General features: G+C 38.5%; 1 protein-coding gene across 1 annotated transcript; it reads left to right on the forward strand.

Annotated features, from left to right (window-relative positions):
• Positions 1-283: 283 nt before the first annotated feature.
• Positions 284-22,509, forward strand: BFSP1 (beaded filament structural protein 1). The gene is made up of 8 exons (XM_007428285.2): positions 284-654; positions 3,695-3,755; positions 10,885-10,980; positions 12,335-12,427; positions 15,435-15,542; positions 17,917-18,137; positions 20,308-20,393; positions 21,554-22,509. Exons 1-8 carry the CDS (start codon positions 284-286, stop codon positions 22,507-22,509), a joined length of 1,992 nt encoding a protein of 663 aa, XP_007428347.2.
• The last annotated feature ends 365 nt before the right edge of the window (positions 22,510-22,874 follow it).

Consider the following 22,874-nt stretch of genomic DNA (forward strand, 5'->3'; position numbering starts at 1 on the left):
TTCCCACAGGGTCACATGCAGTTGAAAAGTCTGGTGGGAAAGAAAGCAAAAAGTGCTGACAAAATTCAAAACCATCACCATCAAGAACCAGAAGGCAGGGCTGTCTAATTTTGTTTTGTTTCTCTTGCAAAGACTCTCCTGTTGTAGAGTCTTAGGTTGGGCAGTTATTTGGGGTTTGGCAGGAGAACTGAGTCTACTCTGATTTCAAACACATTTGGTGTTCAAACTGGAAAGACACAGACAAGAGAGATTTCTGGGCTCCCCCACAGCTCCCTACTCTGCTATGTATAGGAGCAGCTACTTGCATGAAGTCCACAAGGAGAAGTATGAAAAGTCTGATGCTTATGAAGAACTTCCAGAGTCACAGGAATTTGGTGGTCTTGCACAAGCCCAAGGCCTGGAAAACCTGCAGGAACTCAGTGAAAGGTTTGCCAACTACATCAACAGGGCTCGGGCCCTTGAGCAGCGTAACGCCATCTTCCGCAAGCAGCTTGAGACATTCCAGCGCATGGATGAGCTGGCTGGATTAGAAGAGGCTTTTGCTGCTCAGATTGATCTCAATCATCAGCGTGTCCGTGACTTGGCCATCAACAGATCTAAGCTGGAACGTGAGAAGAAAGATGCTCAGCGCATGCTGGATGAATACTGTAACAAGTAAGTTGGTTGGAGGTGAGGGAGATGTGTTTGTTATGGCAGATGTATGCATAGGGTTTCTTGGTTTTCCAAAACTGTGACATCTACCTTTTGCTTTTTCTAAAGAGAATCTGGATTCAGTGGTCCAAAACAATCATTTTTATGGCTTTGGGACAATCAATCTCACAAAAGCAAAGCAAAGTTCCTAGGAACCTGGCTTCCTTTCTTTCACTAGTATCATCTCAAAAGATGCTAATTCAAGAGCCTTCGTGCTGTTTTGTGGTGATGTCCAAAATTCTCCTCCAGTAGCAGATAGCCCTCATTAAGTTGTCTGCACCTATGTGCTCCAAGAGAACAATTCAAAGCAGTAAACAATCAAAAGTACAGGGCTCATCTATTCAAGTTTTTCCTTCATAATGGCACAGTGAGGGGTAAGTTAGAATAATTAAATATGAAATACAGTGTCATCTGGATGCTCCGTAAAATTCCATAAATAAATCATGACGACAGAAAGAAAAAAAAATATCTGGAAGAAACTTTAGATTCAATCTTATGTTTTCATTACCAAGAGCTAGACTTGTGAGTGTCTATCAGGAATGGAGTTCTAAAGTTGGTACTTTGAGAGTAAATCTCATATTCGCATAGAAAATACTTAATTGCCTTGGGAAAAAAAGGATGAAAGGAAACATGAAATACATTAAATTAACCAATCAATAGCTCCCACAGATTGTAGTGACTTCCAGAACACTTTTATGGAGTGCTTTGAATGTATGCAGTAACATTACCTTTATGTTCATGATTATTATTCTTTTACTATTTATGCAAATTATAAATCACTTTTCTACCCAGACTGCATTCAAAGTGTTCAGATCATTTCATTTCTTGCCATGTGAGTCATAAACATGTATGTGTCCTGTCCAATCTCTCATTTCTTTCTTTATTAGCATCTTTCATTTATTTTTCTTAATCTGTCTCCTTATATCCTTAAAAACAAAGACTTGGTTTTCTCTCTTACTGTTTTCTCTCTGTAATAACAAAAGCACAATGAAATTATTAGAAATACTTCTGCCTCAAAGTATGGACTACTTGTTTTACAATTGAAAATATTTATTCCACTTGCAGACATAACTCCTTTCTTTTATTTCTGTTTTAAAAAATGAAGGGAACACAATAAGTTGTTTGTTTCTTTGTTTGAACAATTTAGAGGCTACCTGACTTCCAATACCTCTGGGAGGCTTACAGTTAAAAAATAAGAACAATACAAAAATCAACAAAAAAGAAATCATGACTGGCCCCCAAACAAACCCATCTAGTGGGGGCTCAACCTTCACCCTGTCCCATAGCTTGGGAGAATAGCTAAGTTTTTAATAGCTTCTTGATTGCCATCAAGATGGGAGCCATCTGGATCTCTGGAGGCATATTATTCCAAAAGGCAGGCATTGCGACAGAAAGGCTGCTTCTCAGCCCTGGTAGATGATACTAATTGATGGGAACCAAAGTGTGCCCATTTAAATTCGTTTTGTACATATTGAATTGTTTTTTATATTATTTTTGCCATAGTTGATATGAGACATCATACATATATAAGTATAAATACAGAACACAACCCTAGCCCTTACCCTAAGCCAGCCTTTCTCAACCTTTTTATCCTGGAGGAATCCTTGAAATAATTATCACATCACAGGGAACCCCTGCAGAAAACACAAAAACTTCACAATACAATTTACTTCTAACCTGCACGATCCAAGTTTTGCAAGGTTTACTGCAACAGCAAAATGGCAGGCCAGCAGCTGAGTCGCAGTGCATAAGAATTCCCACCACTCAGGCACTAGCACTGTGCAACACATGAAGTTAATTTTTTTTTTCAGTCATGATCTCTCATGGATCCCCTCGAGACCTCTTACGGAATCCCAGTTGAGAAAGTCTGTCTTAAGCTTTTCTCCTTTCCTTTACAATGTGCAATCCAGAGAAGGAATTTGGAAAGATTTGTATCTGGCTTTCATTAACCACAATTTGTGGATTCAACTAAACTGGCAACTATACCTCCGGCTCATTTAAAGTAGCTAGCTTAATAAGCCATGGTTTAAAGTTGGCTTGCTTTAAAATAAAGAATAATTTGCCAGTTTGGACAAATCCCATAGTTGAGTAAAAGCAACAGCTTCTACATTCCTCCTCTCAGCAATGCAGGAGGAGGAGAGAGAATGGGTGAAAGGCCAAGGCTTTTACTTTTATCAGCCTCGAAGAGCCTCCACAAGCATGGCTGTGATGCTGACATCACCAAGGAAGGTGAACCTGAAACTTTTGTCTCTTTTTTTCAGGTTTTGAAGAATTGGGAGATACTTTTAATGCAGAAAAATCTTAAGTGTGAAAAACCTCAGGGGTAAACATTTGTGGTTCAGTCTTATGGGGGCAGGGGGCTTCTGGGAACTGCAAACATGGCATGGTGGGGACATATATTTCACTGGCAGTGAGTTGCCCATCCCTGGTTTAATATTATGTCCCAATGTGTCCATTAACTTCCACATGGAAATGGAAAGCAGATGTCTGAGGGACTTGGCTATTTTCTTTTCTTAACTTTTTTAAAATTTCTTTTTTCTTATTAGGCATTTTAAGGATGATCTATAAACAGACATAAACAAGAAACAAGATTAAGGAATAAAATACAAATGAATGAACAAGGAATTTAAAAAAACCATTAGAAATATTAAAAAATACCTCAGAGATTATACGTAGTTTTCTAGTCTATCATCAATTAATTATGAATAATTCACTCAAAGCTAAAAATGAATATCAAGAACAACTGTCAACACAGTTTCATTCACTGAGTAAGGTTATATACTACAGTAAACTCAGTCCATGTTATTAAATATCTGTTCTAATTTAGATATCCTATAAAATTGAAATATGGACTCTCTGCAGAGACAAACCCAAATTTTGGATGTGGTATGAAGCCATGTCTTAAGTTATAGTTGAGGAATGGTTTCCAGTTTGAATTGAATGAGATTTTTTTTTTTTAATTTATCAGTGGGGTTTATTTGCATTTTTGTTTCTCTTCTTTTAGATATAAGAATGAATGTGACTATCAGCAGAGGCAAAAAACTACCCTTGAACAGCTTAATAAGGTGAGTTTATTATATCAAATGCAATCTTCGTAACCCTTCCCCCATATTCTTTTCATTGGTGCTGCTTTTCAAGTAATGTCATGAGTACCGATAGCCAATAGCAACACACGGACAGACATGTTTAGTAGTGTCGCTCTTGCAAGAGAGCTGCTAGTTTTGTGGGAGAGGAATAAAAATAGTGTGTTTTAAAAACTATATGTACATGTTTGGAAGCTGAAAATGCTATTTTTCTAGAATCTCAAGGTATCAGAATAAATATGTGTGCCACTTTACTGATATGCACAGAAAAAGAGGATGGGAATAGAATTAGCCTATCCATCATGCTGTATCTGCACAGAGAATGCAGCTTTGAGGCCTGAGTGCACTCCATCACCCAGCAGTTGTCCTCTTGAACAAACCTGGTTTCCATGGCAAAGACATGATACGTTAAGGGTTTGTGTGGGCGGGTGTCCCTTCAAGTCGATCCTAACTCCTGGTGACAGCTTGGACAAGTCCACACAGTTTCTTTGGCAACATTTTTCAGACGTGGTTTGCCCTTGCCTCCTCCTTCCTAGGGTCAAGAGAGAGAGGGACCGGCCCAAGGTCACCCAGCTGGCTTTGTGTCTCAGGCAGACTAGAACTTACTGTCTCCCAGTTTCTAACTTTTAACCTTTAACCACCTATACCAAATTGGCTCTCACATTGAAACAATCACTATTTTAAAATTATTCTTTCCCCCCTCCCTTTGGGAAGAAGTCCTAGAATTAAAATTAGCTGTTTTATCTTTCTGGACTCTTAGGCTTTTCTTACATGCTGAGAAAAGTATTCGATTTATATCTTGCCTTTCCTCCAGGAGCTTAGGGCAATATACATAGCAACCCCCCTTGTCCATTTTTTTCCCATAACAACAACTCTATGGGCTGAGTGAGAGAGATTAGCCCGTCAATGTAAGATTTTATTTTATACTGCTGCTGCTTATATACAACTTTTGATGGTGTACTGTTGTATCAGATTTGGGGGGTTGTAGATTTTTAACTGGGGCAAGAACACTAGTCAAACTCTGATGCTATTATTTGCCACTATGAAGTCAGATGGAAGGAGAAATGTGTTGATTTTTACAGCTCTAAGAAAAGCAAAGATTTAAGTGACACTTCTAGTCACATTCTCGGGAATAAGCCCTATTGAACTCAGTGGGACTTATTTTACAGCAGAGCACTAAGTAAGTTAGTACTGTTAAACAGACAAGTCAACTGAAGAATCTACCATATTTTCAGTCTGTCTTTGTTTCCTTGGAATCACACAGATTCATATGACATTTCTCCATCTATTTCCTTTTTTACTATCCTTCTGAACTTCTTCCTCTTTCTTTCCACCACCTCAACAAGTTCAAATCAATTGCATCTTTTCTAGTAACATATTTTTCATTATGTAAAGAGAGAGAGAGAGAGAGAGAGAGAGAGAGAGAGAGAGAAGGAATTGGTAAGATTCAATATTAGAAAATAAAATAAAACTGTATCTGAATAATAACAGTAATAATATGTATGCCATCAAATCTCAAGGTTTATAACAACATAATTCAGTAAAATATCCATGGTAAGAAAAAAGAAAATTAATCTATAACTCCAGATAATATCATAAAACAACGCAATTTTAAACCAAAAACAGTGGTTACATTAAAAAGATGTTCAAATACTGATAGTGAATAATCATTCCCCAAAGGCTGTCTGGAAAAGTTTGGTTTTTACTAACTTCTAGAAGACTGACCCCAAGATGGCTAGTCTCACTTCTTGGAGGAGCCTGTTACAGAGTAAGAGAAAAATTGTGCTTTCTGGCCTCAGCCCTCCTCACCTAACAATGAGGGAGGACTCGTGTTTTGGTAGACAGTAAAGTGAGGGTACAAGCAACAAATGAGTCAGTCCTGGCTCAATCCAGTGCTTCTGCTGTAAACAAATGCTGTTTCCGGTATTTGTCATACTTTGGGCACATTATGTGAAGACTCAGCTCCCTTAAACCTCTGGGAAAGGTGGAAGGAAAGAGAAGCAGAGGACGACCAGAAGGAAGGTATATGGACTTAATTACACTGACAATGGGTAATAGAAGATAGAATGATAGAAGAATGATAGAATGATAGAAGATGTCAAGGATCAGGTTGGGGACAGATCATATATCTTTGTGGTCACTAAGAGTTGACATCGACTTCATAGTACCTAATAAATCAATTTCCAGGATTCCAGCAAGGTTTTGATTTCACAGTTATAAAACACTTCAGGAGGTCTCTTGGTCATACGAGGGTGTCCTGCGCATGTAGCAAATGGATGAAATAAGCACATTTGTATATTTCTAGTTCTGATTCTTTTTTTTCCCCCAGATTAAGGCTGCAGTTCTATACTTACCTGGGAGTAAGTCCCATTCTGTTCACTGTCTCTGCTTACTGAGTAAACATTTATGGGATTGTGGTATTAGTGCCTCAGAACACCTGCCCTCATTGTTTGGCAATCAATGTGAGGTATGACAGAATCTCCCTGTCTGATCATATTAAGCCCCTCTCCATTTCTTAATTCCATCTCACTCTTGTTCCTTAGAATCGTTTTCCACTAGATGGGGATAGTGAATCCCATTACTTCTCATTTTATTTGAGTTCTATATTATTTTTCTGCCTCTGCCTTGTTCTCATAATGTTGCTTCTTCACATCAACTGGCATTCTCAGTGTTTAGCTTTTACAACAAAAGTGACCTTTAAAAGTGTAAATCTGCAGCCAGGTTGGTCTTCCTCTGATCCAGGGAAGTATTCCAAACTGGGGACATACCCCAGGACATACATGAAGACATTAAGAGGGTTTGAGGATCTGAAAGTTTTTGAAAGTTTATTAGCATAAAAAAAATACCAAAAAAATTTCAAATTAAGATTGAACGAACTGGGAAGATCACTGGGGATGGGCTGACTGATGGAAGGAGCTAGGGAGGGAAGTGCTGCAAAGATTGATGGGTGTGCAGTGGGAAGATCAGGGTGGGTGGCCTGATCATAAGATTGGCAGCAGATTGCTGGGAAGATGGGGTGGAGGCCAGATGCATCCTTTTATGCATGCACAAATGGTGGGTGGATTTAATGGATATTTAGCTGGGAGGTATGAAGTTATCTCAAAAATCAAAAACTGGGTGTAAGTTTGGGAGTCTTGTTTCTGGTCATGATACTTTGCTAATTTGAAGGAAGCAGGCTACAGTGAATTGTAGAGCCCTAGTTCTGCTCTTTTGACATCTTTGCAGCAAACCCTTTCACCCCATTTCTCTCCACCTTCCCACTGTGCTTTCAGCATCCAGTCATTTAAATAGGAATCTCAGTGTTACAATTGGAACAGGGTTGTTGCAATGTGTAGATACCAACTGAGAATGAAAGAAGCATAATGAATTGTTCATTAGGCAAGAGGCCGGGGGACTTATGGCTCCTTTGGTTGCAGATGTAATCCAATCAAGGAAACAAACCCTTTCAGCTGACACAGGTTGACCTGTCACAGATTGTAAATATCAAATAGGTAATGCAATTTTCACAAATGGCAGCTTGCAAACAAGCTATTAGTTGAAATTGGTTGTTACAGAACATTCATAGTTCAGCCTGAATAAATAACAACATTGTCCAAATACTTTGGCTTCTAGACCATCTGAAAAAATGATCAGCCAAGATAAAAAATCAAGGGCAAAAGTTACCTCAGCTCCTAAAAATGTTGAAGCAATGAACATTGACAGTACAGAAACCATTCTGAATGCAGGATCAATTTACTTGGCATGTATATAGTCAAGACATGAAAAAAGTGGTTCATTGATGGGTCAACTGATTCATGAAACTTGCCAATTATCAAATGTAATCAGTCACACTAAGATCTGGAATCATTGTTCTACCATGGCATATCATATGCTCTCATAAGTTGTTTTACAGAAAGAAGGTTGGAGGCAAAGAGGAGTGTAACACTGATGCTGTTATGGGTCACCTGATCTTGAGAGTCTCTATGTATTTTGTTGGGAAAGCTTTTAGAAATGTTGCCTGACTTAATCAGATGTTCAGAGAGTACATAAGAGTGTACTGCTAGTGTTTTTCCTTCCTTCCCTTTAGACATGCATGTGTGCATGCACACACATAGGCATACATACATACATACATACATACATACATACATACATACATAGATTTCTGCTGGCTGAATTGGGCACAATCTCTGCATATAATTTCATATCTTGAAAGCCACAGTGTTTGCAGGGTGGGGTGGGGGGATGATATAGAAGGCACTGCAGAAAGAGCTCTGGAGAGCTCACTGCCAGTCTGTGTTGCCCAGAGTGGAACAGTGTTTTGATCACAGACGGCTGTTCTTAACATTTGGGATAGGGAGGGGAAAAGGATGACCACTACTCAGAGTGAAGGTGTGTCATTGTTATAGGTGGGGATGGAATTTTCAGATTTTGGGGGGATCTGAGCATGCTTTATTCTTTGCTTTAAAAAAAAAAAACTTGTGAAGCCCATTTGAATTTTTTCCCCCTCTTGTACATGTATGCTTACCTCAGAAAACCACTGCCATTCCTGGTAATGGAAAGGTACAACTAGCCTCCACAAATCTATGGGATGTTGATTAGTCATGACCAATTTCATTTCCATTGGTTTCAGTCTCTACATCTGAGTAAATCTGGATGAAATCCAATATGTGGTTTTGTTGTCCAGTTTTAAATGTCTATTATACCAGCCCCATGTGAATGAGATTTAATTTATCCTACCTGAGTATAAAAGGTCCTCTCCATTTTTATAAGGTAAAATGATTTGGCCAAGGAAGTCTCTATAGGAGCTTCATGGACGAATTAGGATTTGAATCTTATCCAGATCTCATGCACCACATGAGACTGCATGATCCCAGTCTTATTTATTACATTTTCAAATTCATTTTAAAGGCCAAACCAAACAGTTGACCTATGCATAATGTCTACTTTTGTAAATGTTAGATGAGTAGGCAACATGGCATCAAAGAGATTCTGAAGCAAATATACTATAAAGAGATTTAAACTGAAACAAGTATTAGTATTTTTATTATGTGTTGTTACTGATGCTGATCCATACTGATGGATATTTTATAATTCTTTCTTTTTTCAGTGTTTTGTGCTTGACAGTTTTCATGTAGCTAATGTTCAAAACTCTGATCTTCACCACAATTTAATTGATCATATCTTATGCACTGAGATGCAATATCCTCCTATCCATTACTTTTATGGGGGGGGAAGGGGAGGCAAGCAAAGAGTCAAGCTTATAACATATTGTTTACAGAGAGCTATAAATGTTGTTTTGGTGGCAATTTTCTTTCAGAGCATATTGATAAGCATCATATTAGCACAGAGGAGATACGTGAATAGGTTTAGAAATTGGGACCCAACCAAGGGAGGAAATATTAATCAGCAGATGCACAAATCTAGCAGATTCCTGATTTTTATAGCTTGGGGAAAGAATGCTGATAAATTATGTTAAAGCTACCATTAAGGAATACCTATACACGCATGCCTGCGTGCACACCAGACATACTATAAAAATCAATAATGAAAGAGTTCTTAATGACCCTGAGCCAATTGTAACCATGGTCAACTAATCACATATAACACTTTCAATGATTCTTCTCATCCATATGCCTAGGTCAATGGTCCACCAATTCAGCTGCTGTCTGAATTAGTTGTCACTGAATTATACCTCCAAATGTGGTACATCATCAATCCTGGTTTCCAGATGTATGATGAATACCAAAGAAATATATCTGAATTTATTTTTTAAGCCAAAGTTTAATTTTGTTCTATTTTCCAAATATGTACCCGTCAGCAGTATTTAGCTCGCTTTCTCAGCCTGTCACTGGATTCATGGTCTCATTGTAGTGCTTCCGATTCAGCTTTCCGTCGGAAAACAGAGAAACAGTGAGCAAATGGCTTAGAATATTCCTTTGGTCATTTGCATTCATAAATCTTATCTGCTCACAAAGCAGATAACTAGGCCTGTAGCAAAATTCTGTGCTTATTCTTATTATCATTATTACTGGCACATCAGCAGTGCTACTTCTGCAATCCATGATATAATGGAAACAGCAAGCATCTACACATTTTTGAATAGCACAACAGAGCTTGGAATTAGTTTGCTGGGCCTATCACAAAAGCAAAGCTCTTTGAATAACTCTCCATCGCATTGCCTAACCAGAAATGGGACTGTAGTACAGTTGATAGAGGTGATGTTACTGGAAACTGAACATTCAGGTCAGGTAGTGCATCTGGGACTAGTGCTTGCTGCATTTGATTAGCTGAATATAAGAAATGGACCTTAAGTATTTGTGTTGGTTGTCACTCTCATAGTCTACTATGCTCTGTCACAGGCGTGTTCGAAGTTGAGAAGGCCACTCTGGCTGTTGTTTTCAAAATAAATGTTTTTTGGGAATGCCCATTCGTCTTAATGCTACATAGCAAACCAGTATCTTAGTCCCTGACAATGAAGCATGGATAATAAATATTCTTTATATAGTGATTTCCTAAAAAACAAAAACAAAACTCCTTAAACTATATCCAACTGATCTAAATGGAAGCACAGTGAAATGGGTAGGGGGTATAAATGTATACATCGAAAAAGGTACCAGGATCAGACCTTGTTAGGATTTGGAGGGGAGAAACTACCATGAAATCCCAGCTTGGTTATTTAGACTGGGAAGTTGAAAAACAAAAACAAAGCATTGGTGAACCACTTCTGTATTGTTGCCAAGAAAACTACATAAATGTGACTTTGGAATCACCAAGAATCAAGTATGATTCAAGGAACTCTTTTCCTTGTTATATTTACTTGGTATGCAATTCTACCTAAGTGCAGTACAAGACTTATGTAATAAAGTTGCCTATCAATTATCAGTTGCCTATCAATTATTTAGATTTCAGTTTTTATATACACAGGATGCAAATAAATATTTGAAGATCATCCTTCCTAGCTTTATATTAATCTATTTCAGAACTGTTATATAGGTTACTGCAAGAGATGGCTTTTCTTTACAAAATTTAAAGTCCAATGTTTCCATGCAATACTAATGGCTCAAATATTTGTTTACTGTCAGAATAAAAAGCACAAAAGAAAATGATGTTTTAAATTGTTTTATTACAGGAAGCTGATGAAGCTTTGTTGTGCAATTTAGAACTCCAGATTGAATCACAGTTCTTGCAGGATGATGTAAATGCCACAAAAGATAGATATAAGAAGGTAACTCTTGACAGCTGTTTGCTTCTCACCTCTGTTTCCCAAGCAACTTTTAACAGATGAAGCTATTCCTTCCCTTTTGATACAAGTCTACTTCATATGTGTAGGTGAATCCATGCTGAGCAAAAAGAAGAGACATGGCTGGTAAAAGGGTTCTTCTAGCTTAGGGATGGACTTCAGAGATCTACTTTGATTTCCTTTGTTTCCCTTTCCATTTTTTATACTGACATTTATCATCTAGAGTTTGGTGGGAAAAGACAGTTACTTAGAGTTAAAGGATTCTGAATCCACAAATTTGCTTCAAGTATCAAAAATAAACCAAGCTCACAGACCTTCTGTATACAAACCATGTCCTTGCCATCTTAATACTTTTTTTTTTCTTTAGGCAGGAATTTAGGATTGGATAAGTTATTTTGTGGTGGCAATTGATAAATATTTCTGGATCTCTTTCAATACATTAGATATCTACAGTAGAAGGAGATCTACTTTGTAGCCAGCTCTGCTCCTGCTTCTGTTAACAATTCACTTTATACTTGGGATTCCTACCAACAATACCTCTATGGTGCCTCTTTTACAAAGGAGGTCAAGTAGCTGATCCAAGCTCTTCTGTATTTTAAGAAGGCCTAGGCTAAAATTAAGAGTGATAAGGGGTGACGTTCAAGCCCTGCTGGTGTTACTGGACCCAATTTCCAGCGAGGTATGGTTATTTCTGCTCATCTTCATGTTGTCCTGAAATAAAACATACTTGTTCAATCCTATCAAGTAGTTTAGCAGATTGTACAATCACTCCCCCTCCCTCCAAGTTTTTGGGTTGAGATCAAGATTCACAATGTGAGACTAAGTTTTCCTTGCTATTTAAACTTGGCAGTCCTTATCAGGATCTGTTACTCCTTTTTCTGTCTGGAAAAGACTGGTGTGCAATATATAGTACACTAACTTTTATTATGCATGCACCTGCATTCTTTGGAAATAATACAAGTTGCTGTAATGCTTACTTAGGAGGCTGAATGTTTTAAAATCCTCCAATAAAAAGATTAATTTATACCCAGTATAAATGCTGCAACACAAAGGATTACAGTGTAGTTAAAACCATTGTATGTGCTAATAATATAATCCAATAGCACACATATGCCAAATGACACCATCTATGAACAAAGGCTGGGAAAGGTAATTACAGTAGCCTGCTAGGGGATATAGCTAGTCCGTATCAGTGTCTAGCAATCCAGCCTTTCTCAACATCTCTGCTTCCTTCTCCCCCAGAAGAGGGGAGCTTCAGGTAGAAACTCAGCAATGCAGTTCCTTCCTTCCACAGCTTCTTGCTATAATAATTTTGAATAATTATTTTACCTGGCCACAGAACCTCATGGAAATACAGACCTATGTTGGAAATTTACAGCAGATCATGCAAGCAACACCTCAGGTGTCCACCAATGTGGCTGGGGCCAGTGAGGTAAGAATTTTCTTTTGCAAATAATTTTGCTATCAAAAGCCCTCTTCAGGCATACACCTGAACATCTGAGAGTTTCAAACCGAATAAAGGAAGGGGCATGCAAGCTGCCCCCCTGACCTGACCTCCACACATTCAGCCAGAAGGTCTGGAGGGGAGTATTGCAATGTTCACATACACATGAGTCCAGGCTGGAATCCTGCTTTATTATGATCTCAGGTTAGGAAGCAAACTCTACTTGTGTTCAAGCAAAAACTCCTCATCATTCCTTGGCTGAATGTATGGCATTCAGGAAGGGGAAGGGTCTCAGCTGCAAGCCCAGCCCTGCTCTCTACCTACTTTCAAGCCCTTCCCCATTCACACAATGCCTGAAGAAAAATTATGTTCATTGAAAGACCCCAGTTTTTAAATAAGATGGGAGGATAAGATCAGGCTTTAGCATAGCAGTGTTTGGAGGATTATACTGAAGGTCTATACAAAGCTTCAAAGGAGGGCTTCTTACTTGTCCTTTTTGCTTCAACTCCTTTGAAGCTGCTTCACAAAGGGATGTCCAGCCACCCCACTTCCAAAGAGTGAAGCAAAGCTGTCATGTTACTTGTCTTCACCTTGTTTCAGAATCCTTCTTGAAACTTCCAGTAACTGGAAGAGGCACGTGCACAGAAGCCTCTTCCAACATAGTGAGTTACTGAAAGATTTGGAGAAGACCACTGAAACAAGACCAGGTATCTAGAGAAGCTGGTTTTTGTAATTGCTGCATCTTGATGAGGCAAATATTGTTGCCTTCATAGCACAAACTACCTCACCAAGGCAAAGTGTCTCACATAGACCTATTAGAGTGATACAAGTCCTCTGAACCACCCGTGGGGGAGATGGGTGGCATACAAGCCGAATAAATAAATAAATAAAATAAATAAATTTGTTGTACCTAACACCAGTTGTCCTCTGGTCTTGATACTGACTGCTTAGGGCAGCATTCAGATAATGAGCAACTGCTATGCAGTGGAAGGAAATGGGAGGTGTCCTTTTTCCAGCTGCCCTTTGAGGCAAGTAAATTGACATTTTCTACTTGGTCAGCCCTCTGAAGAGATTCCTCAACTTTTTTCAGTTGTGACTAAACATGAGTAATTCATCTGGGGTTCTTTATTGACAGATATGGCATAAGACAAATGCAGTTGTTGCACATGCTAATGTTCCAATGCTGTGGTCTGCAAAAATATGTATGTGTTGGTCTAGACCAGTGTTTCTCAACCTGGACAACTTTAAGACATGTGGACTTCAACACCCAGAATTCCCCAGCTGTCACTGGCTGGGGAATTCTGGAAGTTTAAGTCCACATGTCTTAAAGTTGCCAAGGTTGAGAAACACTGGTTTTGAAGAACGTGTAGTTGCATATTAATGATAGGTCACAGAGGTGTATCCACAGGTGTGAGCATAAATGCAGACATTTGTCTAAACTGGGGAAGGAGGGGTGATTTGAATTAGTTTTGTTCTTCGTCCAAATAGCAATTGTAGGAACTGTATCTCCTGTTGATCCTCCTCTTTCAGAACGTGGGCGGAGGGAAGAGGGAAAATGCACCAATTTTTCCACACAAAAGTAAATATTGTTTGTGTGGACTTCTCTCATTTGTGCATTTGTGTGTGTGTGTGCATTTTCCTAGAATGGTTACTTTCTTGATTTTAGTAAAAATGAGAATATGTATGGTAACATTTTAGAAACTACTTTTTATTGTTTTTGCTATAAGAGACTAGGATGGTTACTCTTTTAAACTATTACATTCGCTTATAATTTTTGAGTTGCAAATCACATCTCAACATTCTGAAAAGCATCAATTTTGTATGGGTTCTCCTTTCTATTAAGGGTGTCCAAATCAGTTTATATAAAAATTATCACTCAACACACTGCTTACCCCTTGTAACTATATCTCAGCCTACAGCCCCCATTATCTCTGAAACCTAACAATGGTGGCTAAGAGAGATACCACCCAATCACTTCTGGAGACTCCAAGTTGTTGTTGTTTTAAAATCTAATAAAGTTATTTGGAGACTCCAAGTTGTAAAAGGTTCATTTAGTGATTCTTTTGCACTTAGATGGTTTAAACACAGCACTTAGGGCTTTGACTGAATTTGAGGATCTCTGAAAAGTGGACCGTAACTATGCAGCTGTTTCCAGGAGTGGTTAAAAATAATTATCTGAAGCAGGGATGTTGACTATTTGAGGAACCTGATTCAAATGAGGGAGCCTAGTATCAGTCATTGTTGGTGGCCTGTCCTGTTTTGAAGAAGTCTAATTCTAAATGATACTCTTTCTCCTTTCCATAAAGGAATGGAACTTATCACAAAAGTAACTGTACCAAGTGCATATTACTGATTGCTTATCCCTCTCACCCCCACACACCCTGCAGTCAATCTCAAATTATCGAGACAATCATTAAAAAATGACACTTTGTTTCCAGACTGAGCACAGTGCTTAATCCATAATTCTGATAGCTCATGCTACTTTAGAATGCTTGCTTGGAATCCCCCATATTCCCCAACAATGAGAGTTAAAGATCTCAGGTGTCAAGGGCTGGGAAAGACTTCTGAAGAAACTCTGGAAGAGTTGCTGCCAGCCAAATGAAGTAGATCTGGGCCACTCCAAATGATGGCTTAGCTCTAGGAACTTTCACGGGTCCTACTTTGAAAGGGTGGTCCTTTGGAATTTGATCATACAGTTTGTTGGGGATGATGGATGCTCAACACATCTGGAGGCCATTCGATTGGGCAGGGGGTTATAAATATTTCTTGTTTATACATAAGCTTCCCTCAATAGGCTTTTACTACTGAACACTTCACCATAATATCCAATTGTGTGGAATGCCTGAAAAGTTAGGATCTATATCACATTTCCACTGGAAACGTGATGTAGATAAAGAGGAAAATTGGATTTTTAAAAATCATTTTCATTCCAACCTACAGTCAAATCTTTGTTATCAATTCAATTTCACTTACATTTCCTCCTTCTGCTTTGCAGGAAAAGCTGATAACTGAGAGAAGGATACCAATACTTCAGAGTCAGATAGAAGAATACAAGGGCATTCTTTGCCAGCTTCAAGCCCAGAAAGTTAAGCTTCAGACAGAGGTATTGTTTCGAGAAAAGTTATTTTTTACTAGAATAAACGTTTTACTCTGGAAACTAACAGCTTGGGTACTCTATATTTTGAGCACAAGGGTTTTACAAGCATTATGGTTTAAGTTAAGATTAAAGTTCATAAACTATTAGATTAATTTAGATTATTAAATTGGATTATGATTGTTTCACAAGCAAGAGGTTATCCGGGAAATAGTTTAGGTCTCAACCATTCTCTGTACTTGCCACATCCACAGATTCCCACTAATGGTCCTGTTCAGAGTAATCTGGGTTCTTTTAACAAGAAACAAGACAGGACAAAGCTCCTGCAGTCATGTTAGATGGATTTGTCAGTTTCTTAGAGAATAAAGTTGATAGGATCCACCCTGGTTGGACGCTGTGTGAGCAAGGTGGCATATTCTGGGGTAACCTGGGATTCTTTTGACCTTGAGCAACTGAGGAAGTGAATAGAGTTCTCTGAAGTCTGAGTTCTGACCCCTGTGAGCTTGACACATGCCTCTTCTGGACAGCCATGAGCAATTGGATCTAGAGATAAGCAGTGCTTCTCCAAGGGAGGGTGTAAGGCCACCTGCCATGAAGAAGGTGGTAGTACATCATCCCTTGAGGAACCCCCTTCTTTTGTCCCATTTCCAACCTCCCCTTTTAGGGAAGTGGGTAATATCACTGTTCACTCTTTCATGCTCATATACCTCCATATACAATCAAATCTATTATCTATCTATCATCATCTATCTATCCAATAGTTTATGAAAGCTTTATGCAAAAAAAAGGTGCCCTAATTTTTTGCATTAGTGCCACCTTGACCCTGTTGCTCACTGGGAAGACTCACATTTTATAAGAAAATCAGTGTCCTTCTCTGATGTTACATGCTTTCATTTTCATGCATGCATGTTTCATTTTTAGCACTCTGTGGGTATTTTAGAACTGTTGCTTGCTCTTCTCTTTTATAAGCTAAAAGCATCAGAGAGATCATAAACTGTGAAGGTTCATTGTAGCAGGGTACCTAACCTGAGCAATTCTTCAGTCCTAGAAATGGAAATAATTGATCCCAAAGATCTGTGAAGGTACATTTTGAAGTAAGATTCATTATGATTTTACAGAATATACTCTTGAGGTTTTCAAAATTATCTGAATAATAAAACTTTTCAAAATTTATATTCCAGGAGTAATGATGAAGTGATAAAAATTTTTCTATCAGTTTTTCAGGTGACTGAGCACCATCTGGTGGTCAATATATATTCCACTGGAACCCTTTCTGGGAAAACATTTTCAGCCGCCTACAATAGAATGTAAAAACATGACTTTTTGTCCCACAAACAATACTTGCAAAAAAATAAAGAATATTCGGGGAGGGGAGAGGAGAGGAGGGGAGGGGAGGGGAGGGAGAAGGAGGAAGCATTGTTGTATTCCAATTCATTGTTTTGGTTCTTCAGGAAAGCTTCTCTTGGAGGATCTTGGAATTCAAGCCATTGTCCTGTCTTAAGAAGCTATAAAATTTAAGGGGAGACACATTAAGGAATGGGCTTGAGTTTTTCTTGGGAATATATTGTAGAAGGGCACTGTTTGCCTTGGCACTTCAGGGTTCTTGTAATGCCTGTGTAAATTTCCAGGTCCATGCTACTTCATATCTATAGAACTCCAGTGGTTTGCAACATTTCTTTTCCTGCAAGGATATGGCATTCATTTGGGTCAGTGGAGTGGGAGGAGGTAACATTTATAATATTATAAACAATTCAGTGGGGCTTGAGGGAGGGGAGTAGAGTAAAATAGGTACACTAAGTCTCCAAAAGTTTAGTATGCTTATCTTACTAGTCCTTTGACTGAAAAATGGGGGGAAAAAATCAAGCTACCATTTTGGGTGGCTTACTGCTAAATTGTCTGATAAAAACTTTGGTTGTTTTTGTGGTCGCAGAAACAGATTCAGGATTATATTGAACCCATAAGGCACCGAGCTCACTTCTCTCCATGCTAGAAACACTAGTACTACACTAATCCTATGTACGGTGTATGGACCTAAAACTTTAACTGAGGCACATGCGCAGGTTTCTGTTAACATTATTTATATTAGGACAGATGAACTCTTTTAAGAAATGGCATCTTTTGTGCCACTCGGGCGCTGTGCTATCTAAATACCTTTTCTCATCCTGCCTGCTCCTCACTGTTATGTTGTGCTAATGTGGGTCCTCCTTTCTATTTCTTAATGCCAAGTGATGCTTGAAACAAATGAGTATCAATTATTTGTTTCAAGTCATTGAAACATCATTGAAATAGAATAGCATTCTGCATCTTCGCTGCTACTGAACTGTGCTGTTCCCCATAGCAGAGCTGCCTTAGGCGATCTCTCACATCTTCCTTTTTTTAACAGACAGCAGTGCTGGAGCAGGTGATTAAGAACACCCAGCAGAGCTACAGTGATGAGATTCAGCTGTATAAGGAGCAGATTGACACTCTGAGAAAGGGCATAGAAGAAGCTGAAAGGACCTTGGAAAAATATACCAGCCGCTGCTGCCAGCTGTCCATTTATAAACAGTCCCTGGAGAGTGAATTGGAGCGCTACAAACGTATTATTGAAAATGAAGATAGCAGGTATGGAAGTTCTTGAAACACAAAGCAACAGTGGCACTTAGAGATTCATCAAACTGGGTCCAAGAGATAATTTCAATACCAAACAATCAAGTCTTGGCCATATTGTTCAATGTTTTAAATCATAGGACTATTCATAATAGCTTTCTAGGTTTTTCTACTTTGGATGGCAGGGCAGGGTGTTCAAGCTTCTCAGATTAAAACATCATTTTCCAGTAATGAGCACCAATCTAAATGAAATATTAATTGGTATGAAATATGTTACTCACTTTAGAAGCACATGACACATTCCATAAGCCACCCATTGATAGCATTTCTACATCAATGTGCCAGGTGTTTTTTCCAGGCTTCTACGTGACTTTCTGTTGTTGCTGAGATACTACAAACTACAGTAGCTGATTTTCAACTCTTACTTGTAAGAGCATAAAATCAATTTTTTCTCAATCTTCGTTTTTAATTGGGGTAAGGAGACTGGGATATGAAGGCAACACATTTATGGTTGCTTTCTGTTTCAACTCTTTTGATGGTAAGGGGTGTTGATAAGCACTTTGTGCAACTGTAAATAACCATGTATTTTTTTTTTAAGGGTTAGGGTTAGGGTTAAATCTGCAGTAGTTGCAGAGATGTGCACACATAGAGCAAGTCTTTCACATAATTTTAAAAGGATCTAGAAAAGATCTGCATGAACTGCACTTCTCTTGCAGTTGCCCCGCCATAGTTGTGGCTTACAGAACTTTCTCCTCTTTTAAATCAAAGAGATGAAGCAGACAGAACCCCTCCTATTTCCACTGCAATGATAATATTATGCCCATGTATCATACCTGCCTGCATTGCAAACACATTGCCCTATATTCATTCATCTGTGACCACAGAACAACAACTGCACGGGGAAAAGACTACTGGCAAAGTGATGCATCAGAAATAGAAGGTCCCCTAGTGTATATTCCTCTGAGAATGTTTAAGTACATATATGTGGATCCAAATGACTGAAATAATATTGTTTTAAAAATAGATTGCACCCACGTTGTACTCCTATTAAGGCATTAAGCTGATCAGCAAGTGTTCAAAACAGGCAAGAAGGGTACTCCGATTAGACTCATTCCCTTTCATCTTAGTAGCATGATCTGAATGTTCAGGTAGATGTGCTTAGAAGCCTCCACATGGATGGCTGCCAGTCCTTCCAGGCAGGCCAGGTCAGGAAATGGATTCCACAAGAAATACTGGAATAACATAATCTTGAAAGCCTACTTGTGTTCTTATTTCCCTCTCTCTTATACCAAAGAGAGTAACCACTTAAGTCAGAACCACTTTAAGTTGCTTTTTAATGTTCTCTACCTTTCCTAGATTTAAATCATGTTTTGCTTCTCCAAGGTCTTCTCTGTGGTTCTCTACAATGGGTGCCTTGTTCAATGGATCCCTTGTTCAATGAAGATTTTCAAACCTATGGAGTTCTGTTGAGCATGTTCACCTCTGTATATGTAGAAGACTGTTGTAGATTTTTATAGTGGAGTAGACATGGAAAGTGCCTGCAGGGGAATTGAGATGTATATCCATGCCCTCCACCCTTTTAACCCCCAGGTCTTTAAGCTGGAAGAGGTGCAACCATATGGTTCAATTATATGCTTAAAAAGAAGAGAGAGGAAGAGCAGGTTTCAGGAGTGGTGAACTAGGAGCAGCTCTGGCTTTTCTCTTAGAAAACTGAAAGTTTCAGGGACTAAGCAGGCTTTGGATATATCATATCTGGAGCACTTCATTTTTTTCCCTACCACTGGCAGTTCTCCGCTCACAGAGGTTTCTTGGGGTATCTCAGCTACTCTATCAGTGTTCTTTTCTGGGTAGATTCTTGCTCCTCAGTCATTTTTCAGTGAGATTCATATGTGTTTTGTTAACCTGCCAGAGTATGACATTCTGTTCTAGAATGTTTTATGACAATGGGCTTAGTGAAGTGGATATGGAGAGGTGGGAAATGATAGCATTCCATGTAGCTCAACTTAAGGTAACAAGTTTCGAATGGAATAAAAGTAACTTATTTGGAAAATACTGTAAATAGGTATAATTACATAGATGTAACCCACATGGTTTGACTTGACATTATTTTAAATGTTTGTTTGTTTAGGTTTTATTTTGGTGGAATGTATTGATCATGACTTATAACTTTTCCCCACTGTGATAGATTGAATTCTGCCATTGTTGGAACTCCAGTAACCCTATTTACACAGACCTACAGACCCTCAGAGACACCAACCTTGAAAGGGACAGGTAATCAAGTATCTACAGAAATTATTTTAGTCCATGAGAGTAGCATGCATGTGTGATGTATTTCTGTGAGTATGCTGATCTCATTGTTCCCATTGTCTGAGTACAGGTGACGTAAGTTAACCCTTTTATTATGGATTACTGCTAACGAAATCTCAGTATCTATTGAAGAAAGATGGACAATAACTGAATCATCTACTGATTTCTTAGGAAGGAGAGAGGTCTCCTACCTCAAGTTCCTGAAGCATATCCCCAATAGTTTTAAAATGAGCTAACATTTCTATTCATTGGGGTCATAACCCTTGAACATTTGTGACGAATTAAAGTTTTGTACATATATGGCTAAGGAATAAACTCTGCATCTTGCCAAATCCATAAAGCATTTAAGCCTGCATTTTGGTTGTATTAAAATGAACTTTTTCTTTTACATATAATAGTAAAACTTTCTTCAGAACTAGCCTGACTTCTAGTAGCTCCAGAAATATCCCTGCATTGGTTTCTTGTCAACAATGAGGAAGTGGTTTGCTCTTGCCTTTCTCCGGGTTTTTTTTTTTTTTTTAATTTCTGGACTAGTCTACAGCCCTGGGATTTCCTGGGGATCTCCAATTCCAGTACTGACTAGATCTGATCCTATTTAGCTTTTTGAGATCATCTGTTGGCTGGGTGCTGTCACCAGTTGAGTCTCCCTTGCTTAATTTCTTGCTAATTGCATGAATTGCAGTAATGCAATTATGGTCCAACTGGAGCCTGGTAGATACCAGTGTTTCCTTATACAATCATGCTTAGACTATGTGTGTGAGTGTATGGTATTAGTAATAATTATGTAAGTATTAATATATAAGTAGTAATCATATTAATTGCATTAAACTAAAATTATACTAAACTAAAATCAAATCAACTTAAATTTGAGATTAAAACTCAATCACATTTAAGTTTTGTCTTTGCCTAATCGACATGTTGGAGTGTATCACTCAAAGGGCAAGAGTAGACCTTGCCTAAAGAAGTGGTGCACCCTGATCTAATATTTTCTTCAGCAAATATTCATGCCATTAAAGTCACTCTCATCAACCATGTTTGAGAGGATGTCTGCACATTATGCATTTCCTCTTCAGTAGGCTGCATCTCATACAATATTTGTTATTTTCTTATTTCCATTAATGTAGACATTACATTGGTCATACAAGACATTGCTAGTGCCAAGTTACGACAAAGAACTCTACCGAAGAAAATGTTAAGGAGGAAAGAGATTACACCAAAAGATCTTACCAATGGGTCTTCCGTGGAAAAAGTGTCTGACCAGCCACAAGAAAGATTTGACCAAGTTCCAATGGATTTCAAGCATGAAGGATTATTTATGGGAAGTGTACATGGGTGCAATGATACAAAGGAAGAAACTGAGCCCAACAAAGCTGAAGAGGATGTGCCTGATGGAGCACAAATAAGCAAAGCTTTTGACAAATTGTGCAATATAGTGAAAGAGAAAATCAGATGCTACCAAAGGCATGAACCCAAAACTGGGTTCCATGCTAGAGGATATGTAGTTGTTACAGAAAAAGGCAGCTATGATGACACCTGCTTCCATACTTTACCAATTCCTTCTAAGGGTAGGGTCATTGTTTCAGATGCCGAAGAAAATATATCAAGTGGAAGTGACATGAAACCAATCCCAGAATTACCCAGGTCTCCTGAACATTACAAAAGCAAACTTGAAGCCCATGAAATACAAGAGCAATCAAGGATGCAGAAAGACATTAAATATGGGTACAAGCTGAAAGGCAAAGAGAAGGAAGATGATGTATCCAAGTTGTGGAAACAACTTGGAAAAAAAGACGAGTTCCCTAAACAGCCATTTAGTGAGACATCTGAACCATATTCCACACCAAGTCCAAATGAGCGAAATGAAGAAGGAATTTATGTAAAGAAACAATGCAATAAGCAGGATGGCTTGCACAAGGAACTTACTTCACCAAGTGCTATGAGTTATGAGAAGGTAGAAGTGGTAGAATCCATTGAAAAATTCTCTGATGACAAAATTCAAAGCTATGAAGAAAGTGCTATGATTATGGAGACCATGACTGAGAAAACCGGCAAAAAGAAATTGGAAGACAAAAATCGTTAGTATGCATCTTTAAACAGCCAATTAATTCAGTTTACAGTTATTGCAGAGATGATCCTCCAAGTCTTTTATTTAACAGCAATGCTAAAAAAGGTTAATGGAACTATACCGATGTGAATGGTTTGATGGTGGTAGCCTAAATAATGTATTTTGCTTGATTCCTCACCACTCTCCCCTTATATTGCCTGATGGAGTGATAAAAATAGTGGATATGGAGTTGGATTTCTCTGCCAATAGCAAAATTGTAGTTGTTTCACCCTGGAGATCTTAAATTGGATTCAAATGTCACTCCCTCACCCTCAGTTTCTGTCACCTCTAGGGATTGTTGTTGAACAGAAGCTCCCATTTTTCAAGGTTATTCCTATGTC

The sequence above is a fragment of the Python bivittatus genome, unplaced genomic scaffold (assembly GCF_059951505.1).
Source record: "Python bivittatus isolate LINGU-HERP-01145 unplaced genomic scaffold, Pbiv_v1 ctg000020_np1212, whole genome shotgun sequence".
In the NCBI taxonomy this organism is placed as follows: domain Eukaryota; kingdom Metazoa; phylum Chordata; class Lepidosauria; order Squamata; family Pythonidae; genus Python; species Python bivittatus.